This window comes from Chrysochloris asiatica, unplaced genomic scaffold, assembly GCF_000296735.1.
Source record: "Chrysochloris asiatica unplaced genomic scaffold, ChrAsi1.0 scaffold00034, whole genome shotgun sequence".
Lineage (NCBI taxonomy): Eukaryota > Metazoa > Chordata > Mammalia > Afrosoricida > Chrysochloridae > Chrysochloris > Chrysochloris asiatica.
The window spans coordinates 15,671,222-15,680,886 of record NW_006408552.1 but is presented as its reverse complement, the minus strand read 5'-3'; the positions used below and the strand labels follow the sequence as shown (position 1 = coordinate 15,680,886).

At 39.6% G+C, this 9,665-nt stretch overlaps 1 protein-coding gene across 1 annotated transcript in view; it reads right to left on the bottom strand.

The window, feature by feature from the left end:
- Window positions 1–210: 210 nt before the first annotated feature.
- LOC102819344 (cytochrome P450 3A8-like) overlaps window positions 211–9,665 on the bottom strand; it is a 33,944-nt gene continuing 24,489 nt past the window's right edge. The window contains exons 9-13 of the mRNA XM_006859781.1: window positions 7,660–7,726; window positions 5,209–5,369; window positions 4,732–4,958; window positions 3,362–3,524; window positions 211–306 (exon numbers count right to left, since the gene is read on the bottom strand). Of these exons, the coding sequence (XP_006859843.1) occupies window positions 211–306; window positions 3,362–3,524; window positions 4,732–4,958; window positions 5,209–5,369; window positions 7,660–7,726 (714 nt within the window). The remainder of the gene's footprint in view (window positions 307–3,361; window positions 3,525–4,731; window positions 4,959–5,208; window positions 5,370–7,659; window positions 7,727–9,665) is intronic.

Genomic DNA, 9,665 nt, shown 5'->3' with positions numbered 1-9,665 from the left:
TGATTTAATCACCGTTATAATGTGACATAACATATAATAGTGCAAGTGGGCACTATGAAAGTTATAAAGAATGTGCAGACTCTCTAATCACTCATCAAGTGCAGTAGGTTCTGCCCATCTTCATTTCTGGGTTATAGTCACAGAGTCAATTGAGGTCCCTCACTGAAAAACAGCTTCCTTGAAGAACAAAGTTGAAGTCCTTAGGGAAAGTCAGGCTCCATTTACGGTTCCATCTCTTGATTCAAACATTATAACAACAGGTACTTCTGGTGCAATAAGTGGGTCCTTGCCTATTTTTAATGGAATCTGCAACAATGAAACAAACATATTGAGAACCAATAAATGATGCATCAACAACAACTAAAGAAAGTCAACAAGGTAAGAACAGTACTGCTCTACAAACATACAAGCATTACTTTTGTTATCACGTGCCTTTTTTGTTTTTAACACCAATTAGATTAGCTGTAGGAAAGACCATACTCGTAACTCCATTCATTCAACTAAATATTTATGAACAAAACCAAGTTGTTTTGTGTTCTTTTTAATTTAAATTAGGAGTAAAACTAAAAAGCTTTCCATTTTTACACTATATTTTGAAACTATTATTTCAAACTATTCTTGAAAAGCCATACAAAATTAATTTTGTGTGTGCTAAAACTCGTGAGGTCAACATAAGTCAACATTATACACTTTAATTGTCTGGACAGTCCCTGACTTCCCAAGAGTCCAGCCACACCTCCTTTGGAGTTTAGTTTAATGATGAGAAGAGGGCTTCAGGCACATTATGCCTTTGTTTTCTAACATCTCCTTGGTTGCCGAATGTAATGTAAATGTTGGACTTCTGATGATGTACAAGTAGTTGAAGTTCCTTGATGCATTGTCATTCTAGTGTTGTTGAAACAAACACTATAAAATTCTGATCTTAGATGAGTAAAGGGCAAGTAAATTGTGGAGATGGGTGAATAGTATTGACAAGAAGATGGCCAGAGAAAATACTGGCCCATTGCAGGTGTGCCAGAGGTCTGCTTTCTCTCATGGCTTAGCCTCCTGATTGTAAACACCTACACGGGACTGCTACACAGCTGTCCTAAGCCAAAATTAGATGGAAACTATCTCAACATCTCCCTTGCAGCATTATTATTAGGTGGTCAAAGGAGCCTAGCTTGTCAGGGATCCTGGAATCAGGGCGCCTGGAAAAGAAGGTGAAGTACAGAGGATGGCCGTGGATTGTGGGAATATTTCACATCTAGCTTCATTTGAATCAGTGGTCCTCAACCTTGGCCACACAGCAGAACCAATGGGTGAGCTTTTAAAGCCACATCAGGCTAACGCTATTAGAATTTCTGAGATGATCCAGACATCAGGAATGTTTACGCTCCCTAGTGACTTCAACATGCAGGTTGTGATTGAAAACTACTGTCACCATGGAGATTCTGAAAGTCGTTCTGGAGGGTAGTATCACTCAAAAGTAACAACTTTGGGGTCATCACTGCACTACATTAGTAGATACAGTACTTCTTCATCCTTCCAGTTTACTTGAAAGATCATTTAAAACTTTACCGTCATTCAAATGGACTGCATGTAATACTATTATCACTTATCTGTATTGACTCTAAATGATCTTTATAGTTTGGTCTTTGTTCAGCCACACACTTCAAACTCCAGAATTGGAAGGCATGGAAGTTCATATTGTTGCTGTTAGGTGCCATCAAGTCTTTGCTGACTCATAACAATCTTATGCACAGCAGAACAAAACACTGCCCAATCCTGGGCCAACCTCACTATTTTTGCCACACTTGAGCCCATTGATGCTGCCACTTGGAAAATCCATCTTGCTGTGGGTTTTCCTCTTTTCTCTGACCCTCCACCCTACCAAGCTTGATATCCTTCTCCAGCGACTGGACCCTCAGAACAATATGTCCAAAGCATGAGAGACGAAGTTTGGTCATCTTGGCCTCCAAGGAGCACTCTGGCTGCACTTCTTCCAAAACGGATCTATTGGTTCTTTTGGCAGCCCATAGCACTTTCAATATTCTTCTCCAACACCATAACTTAAAAGCATCAATTCTTCTATGGTCTTCCTTATTTACTATCCAACTTTCACATACATATGAGGTTATTGAAAATACCATGGCTTGGGTCAGGCACAACTTAGTCCTCAAGCTGACATCTTTGTTTTTCAACACTTTAAAAAGGTCTTTTGCAGCAGATTTGCCTAATGTAATACGTCCTTTGATTTCTTGACTGCTGCTTCCTGAGTGTTGATAGTTGATCCAAGAAGAATGAAGTCCTTAACAATTTCATTTTTTTCTCCATTGATAAGAATGTTATTTATTCGTCCAGTGGTAAGGTTTATTGTTTTCTTTACCTTGACATGCAATCCATACCGAAGGCTGTGCTCTTTGATCTTCATCAGTAAATATTTTAAGTCCTCTTCACTTTCAGCAAGCAAGGTTGTATCATCTACATATCGCAGATTGTTAATGAGTCTTCCTCCAATCCTGATGCCATGTTTTTCTTCATAGAACCCAGCTTCTCGGATTATTTGCTCAGAATACAGGTTGGATAAGTATGGTGAAAGAATACAACCTTGTCGCACACCTTTCTGAATTTTAAACCATTCAGAGTTCCCATGTTCTGTTCGAACAACTACCTCTTGGTCCATGTACAGATTCCTCATGAGCACAATTAAGTGTCCCAGAATACTCATACTTCACAATATTGTCCATAGCTTGTCATGATCCACACAAACAAAAGCCTTTGAGTAGTCAATAAAGCACAGGTAAACATCTTCTTGATAGTCTCTGCTTTCAGCCAAGATCCATTGGACATCAGCAATGATATCCCTCATTCCACGGCCTCTTCTAAATCCAACTTGAACCTCTGGAAGTTCTCTGTCAATGTATGCTTGCAGCCATTTCTGTATTACCTTTAGTAAAACTTTACTCCCATGGGATATCAAAGAGATTTTCCGATGATTTATGCATTCCAGTGGGTCACTTCTCCTTGGAATGGGCACAAATACAGATCTATCATTCGTCTGTCAGTTTGTCATACTGTGGTGGCTTGTGAAGTTGCTGTGATTCTGGAAGCTTTGCCTCCAGTATTTTAAATACCAGCAGGGTCACCCATGGTGGACAGGGTTCAGATGAGCTTCCAGACGAAGACAGACTAGGAAGAAGGCGTGATGAACTACTTCCGAACATTTAGTCACTGAAAACCTTATGAATGGAAGTTCATAGATACTTTCAAATTGATTATATGGTCAGAAGAACAACTTATTAAAAACATTTTTTTTGTATATAGCTCTTTCAGTTTAAAACACTCCCAATAAAAAATATTATTTATGCTGAGAACTTACCTGTGTTTCTTTGCAAGGTTTAACAGAGAACTCCTGAAGAATTCTGACGGTAGCAAGTTTCATGTTCATGAGGGCAAACCTCATACCAATGCAATTTCGAGGTCCAGTTCCAAAGGGCATGTATATATAAGGATCTATGTTGTCCTTGTTCTCTTTACTGAACCTGAATCCACAACAGTAAGTGTAAGCAAGTCAATGAAGCATAAACTCTACAAAAGTCAGATGTTTCATATTCTCACTTAGAACTCTCTGACAATAGTATACAAGATAGTTTCATGATCTAGCCATTGAAATCATACTATGTTTTTTGCTTTTTGCTTTGCTGTAATAATTCTAAGTAACAGATACTTTTCATTCACCTTACCCTATAGGAGCTTTCCATTTTATTATGAAGATGATATTAATGCTACTTTAAAAAATGTATTTTTTTAAATTACAATTACACCCAAGGTGGTGACATTTTAACACTATAAAGGCACTTGGTTCAAATACAACTTACTGAAGGAAAACTAGATTTCACTGTGTTCCTTATAGATTCATTCAAGGAGAAAGAAGAAGAAAATGCCCCCCACTATTATTTTCCCTTCTCTTTTTTCTCCTTTCCTCTTCTCTCTTTTGTTTCTCTTTTCTTTATTTCCCCCCCCCCTTTTTTTTTTGCTTCTCCTCCTCCTTTCCATCTTTTTTACCCCTTCTCCTTCTCATACTCTCCTTCCCCTACCTTCTCCACGTCCTCTTCCTTATTTTCTTCTTTCTCTCATAGACTAGAATACTTAAAGTCACAATTTACGCAGGAATATAATGCTACTTTACTAAAGTATAGTTACTGATTTCCTTTTCTACTTGCTCCCCTAGGCTATAACTTCTGTGATGGTTTGTTGTTGTTGTTGCTGTTAGGTGCCATCTCATAACGACCTTATGCACAACAGAATGAAACACTGTGCAGTCCTGTAACAATCTCATAATCTTTGCTACTCTTGAGCCCGTTGCTGTTGCCACTGTGCAAGTCCATCTTGTTGGGTATCTTTCTCTTTTTTGCCGACCTTCCACTTTACCAAGCACAATGTCCTTCTTCAGAGACTGGTACCGTCTCATAATATGTCCTAAGTATGAGAAATGAAGTCCAGCCATTCTGGCTTCTAAGGAGCATTCTGGATGTACTTCTTCCAATACAGATCTGTTTGTTCTTCTAACAGTTCATGGTACCTTTAATATTCCCCTCCAATACCATAACTCAAATGCATCATACAAGTAGAAAGATATATAAACAAATGATTGTACAGCCACAGGTTTGTAATCTACACTAAGAAATGTCAGAATGTGGTCAAACCATTCTGCATCAGAGGGAGTTCCCTTTCCCAAGAATCCTGTACCTTTCAGGGAGGAATTTCTCAGGCTCTGGCCAATATTCTGGGTCTCGGTGAAGGACAAAGGTTGGCACCATAATCACTGACCCTTTAGGCATGGTCAATCCATTGATTTCAACATGTTTTTTACAGACCCTCTCAAGTCTTCCAGCTATTGGGTATAATCTGAGTGTTTCATTCAACACCATATCAAGATACTCCATCTGAAGTACTGCATCATATGTGGGAGTTGCCTAGGAAGAAAGAGACAGAGATTCATAAGTTGGTTCAACATAGTCTAGGCAGCACTATTGAAGTATCAGGGTCTCCAAAGAACGACTTACATTGGCAAAGGTCCTTGACATTCATCAATCATTTTTATATCTAATCATATTCCCTTAATCTTCCCAATGATACACTGAGATATCTGAAGCAGTTATGAATACGGGAGACCCCTGAGGGAAACCCTCCTTCATCTTCCCTCTGCATGCACCACGCACTCACCTTATTGGGTAAAATGTCATCAATCTCCTTCTGCAATTTCTCCTGGATCTCAGGGTGGGTGGCCAAGAGATACATGATGAAGGAAAGAGCAGTGCTGGTGGTCTCATAGCCAGCAAAAATAAAGATAATGGATTGAGCCACAAGCTCCAAATCAGTCAAAGCTGAAGGGAGAGAAAAGATACTTAAGTTAGGGTTGAAACTATCACAGTTTAAATGAGGAGAAATCCCAAACTATCCAGGGGAGGGTTAAAAATGGAAAAAAAAATCAGAGTAGTTTGCATTCTGATAACTATCTTGCAGAGCTAGAAAAAGAAACAAATGGTTTTAACCTGCTTTTCCCAGATTATAGTATAACTAATGGAGTCCTGGTGTGGCATTGTGAGATAAAGCACTGGACTGCAAGGTCAGTTTATTACCACAAGGTCAGTGGTTCAAATTCACAGCTGATCCTTGGAAACCCTATATAGGGTCATTATGAGTCAGAACTGACTCGACATCACTTAGCAACAACAATTCTTGTAATGAGCTCAAACATAACAAAAATTCTGAGGATGGCACAGGACCAGGCAGTGTTTCATTTGGTTGTACATAAAGTTGCTAGTTGTTATGAGTCACAACCAACTCAGTGGCACCTAACAACAATAACAACATACTATTCTTGACCTTCTATTCTGGCTTATACTATCGTCACCACCAACACAGCTGGGTAATGTCAAGAGAAGGTGCTTCTATCTAATGTATAAAATGTTGTTTCTATTAGATGTACCCTTGGTACATCATTGTTGTTGTGAAGTGCCGCCCAGTCTGATTAATAGCAACCCTGTATAGGGTTTCTGATAAGCCACTGGTTGGCATGAACCATGAATTTTGCATTTAGCAGTCCAGTGTTTATCCTACAGAGCCAATTAGTTGCAAGTAAAATATTGGGAGGCATCCTCCACCAAGAAAAGCTTGAATTATTCTAGCTAAAATATTGCTCAATTTTTTTTTTTTTTTTAAGAGTTGGAAATACTATAGTTTCTTTGTAGGGGAAGATTAAAGGAACTTTCATCTAAACACATTTAGGAAAACTTAAGGGACTAGAATCAGGCTACAAATAATCTCTTGCTATTCAAGAGTGTGGTCCATACACCAGCACCAGTATTAGGTGGGATCATTTTGGTAGCTCTCAGACTTTGGTTTCTAAATACCTAGGTTTCTAAATGAGGGCTCCTTGGAGAAATGACTGCTTTTCAAGGTTAATCAGGTAAAACAGAAGAGAAATCTAGAATATTTTATGCCAGAAAGGAAGGATGCACTCAGAAAATGATAGGCATGTGGAAAGGACACAAAAGAGTTTCCAGAACAAACCTGAGACAGTTTGAGCAACAAAATAAATCCTGATAGTGTGGGGCTGTCTGGCCTACAAATCACTAGGTCACCAGTTCAAGCCCACCAACTACTCCTTGGAAACCCTGTACAAGGTTGCTCTGAGTCAGAACCAACTCGACAACAATGAACATATAAGTCCATGGAGTCCTGATGTGGCACTGTAGGATAAGAACTTGCCTACAAGATTGGTTTGAACCGCAAGGTCAATGATTCAAACCCACCAGCCGTTCCTCAGAAATTCTATACAGGGTCACTATGAGTCAGAAATGACTCAACAGCACTTAACAGCAAACAACAGCCTGATTCCATACATATATAAATAAATAAATGAGAGCAAATGTAAAGTTCTCCCTCACAGTGAAATACCAACTCATACATGCAGAAAGAAGGGTAAAAATAAAAACCCATCATTTTGCAACCATCAAGCTAATAATTGCTTCTGTTGATAATCAATAAATAATAAAACTACTATGTGAACCTTGGAAGAGGAACAAGATAATTATGAGGTCTCTGACAAATTACTTGAGTTGTTGTTCTCACATGCCATCGAGTCAGTTCTGACTCATAGCGACCCTGTGTAGGGTTCCCAAGGAGTGGCTGGTGAGTTTGAACCACCGACCTTGTGGTTCAAGCTGACCATGGGGTCCAGTGCTTCTCCTACAGCACTAACCAGGATATTAATGACAAATTACACTTTATAGTAGATATGCTAAAGAACACAGCTTTAACCAAGATTTCAATATTGGGACAATGTGCTTCCTGGTGTGATGACTTGAATGAAATTTCCAGGCAGGAGTTCTGACTTGGGAGTTCTGGGAATAGCCCAGAAGTCCCAAGGTTCCCAACAGAGGAGAATATGGACTGTCTCCTGTGTACAAAATGCTTCTTCTATGGTTGTCCTTTAAGTTTTGACCACCATTGTGTCCCTCTGACTATCATTTGTGATTTCTGAATGTGGCTTTATTTCATTGGGCAGGAATTCTCATGTTCCTGGAAAAACATCCTGCATACTTGAGAACAAATTCCTTCCTTTGAGCTCCCCTCTCCCATTGGTACCCCTGTGGATCACTCCTTGGTTACCTTTATGGGAATCAATTTCTTTGATGTTCTGGGAGTCGATCATCAGCTGAAGAAAATCCACACGGTGCTGGAAGCAGAGAGAGGAATTTTAATGACACAAAATGCAATGCTTGTCTTTTGCCCTTTATGTCCATGAGGTTGGACTGGTGTTGCCTGAGTTTCTGGTGAACAGAAACTTCAACTTGTGTATGTTGGAGAAAGAGATGTCTCTCTGGGAAAAATTCAGCTAAAGTATCTCCCTGCCTTGGGGTCCTTGCCTTTCCTGTTCTTGGCTATCTTGACTTTTGAACACAACATCCTGGGCAAAGAGGTGCCTTCTCTTCTTTCTCAAGATAAAAGCCCTAATCTTAGTCTTTTTGATCTTCTGCTTTAATTTCATACCTTCACTGAGCCTTACCTATCTTCTTCTTAACTATTGACCACACAGATTAAACTCTGACACTTCCAGACTTCATCTGCTTCCTTTTATGAATGTCTTCTAATATTCTTCCTGCCCAGAACGTTGTACAATCATCAGTGACCCCTGGGGTACCCAGACCTGTTGCTCTCACCTACATTATTGTGTTGGTCTCTATGCTTCATGAAGACAAAACTAAGTCAGTCATCTTGCTGCCTTAATGACCAGAGAAGAACCTTACTCTCTTCAGACTATGAGAGGGCAGAAATTTAACATGAGTAATGTTCCACCTAGAGTCCTGGTGTGGCACTGTAGTCTAATGTGTCAGACTGCAAAGTCGTTTGAACTGCAAGGTCCGTGGTTCAAGCTCACTAGCTGTTTCTTGGAAACCCTATACAGGGTCGCTATGGGTCGGAATCAACTCAACAGCACTTAACAACAATGTTCCACCTGGTGTGGCACTGTAGGATCAAACCAACTCAACAGCACTTAACAATAACAACAATGTTCCATCAGGTAACCTGAGGTGCCTTCTTGGAGAATATGTAAAACCTGAGGCTTGGAATTGAAAAGAATGTTTACCAATCAATATATGGAGCAATTATAATAGTAAATCAATATTTGAACAACAATTTGATCATTTGACAATATATTGAAGAGAAGGGAAATAGGAAACGTTCTACCTCAGCAATACAAGGGTTCTTCAAAATGTTTGTGACAAAATGGAATTAAAAGAAAATGGAGAGAACAAACAAGATGGCAGAGAGAGTAACAGAGCAGTGAGGAGCTCTGCAGGCAACAACACAGAATACCACACGAAGCAGGCTCAGGAGATGGTACCAGAACTCTGAACCACATATAAAGGAATAGGGGAATTTGTAGGAGAAGTAAGAAATCCATTGCTTTCTAGTCCAAAATGCTCAGCTGCTCCTGGAGCTACCATCTTGGATGAGACCAAGCTGGGGAAGGATCAGAGCAGCATAGACACCTGACAGAACCACAGAGATAAAATTATAGACACTCTTTTTTTTTTTTTTAATCTGTTCATTGGTCTCTTGCTGGAGGTGCTGGAGCAAGTGGACATCCCACCCTCACCCCTGGAGGGTAACTACACATGCACACAGATCTCCTCAAAATTTAAAGTGACAGTTTACATTTAAAACCAAACGGCAGTACAAAACGGCCACAGCCAGCCCTGAACTGATTATCACTGGAAAAAAAGTCTGAACGGGGATTGTGGAGCAGGAGAGACAGACTAAAAAGAAAATATGCTGAAAATTAAATCCTGAGTTACATCACAATGACCAACAGTGGCATCTTGAAATTTCTCAGGCAGAAGAGTGAAAAGGGAAGCCCATATCCTGATCACATAAAAAATACCAAAATACACTCCTGAATATGCCCCAAAAAACAGAAAAAGATGACCATATCAGCACATGTCCAGAAACGAGATAAAGTGACTGAGGCAAGTGAGCTGGAAGTAGATCTACACTGCATACTGGAAGATGGGCAGGCTTTGGAAATGCCAGAGAAGGAATTCAGAAAAATGATTATAAAATGTATCAAAACACTATACAATGGAGTTGAGAAAAATAAGGAAGAAGTCAGG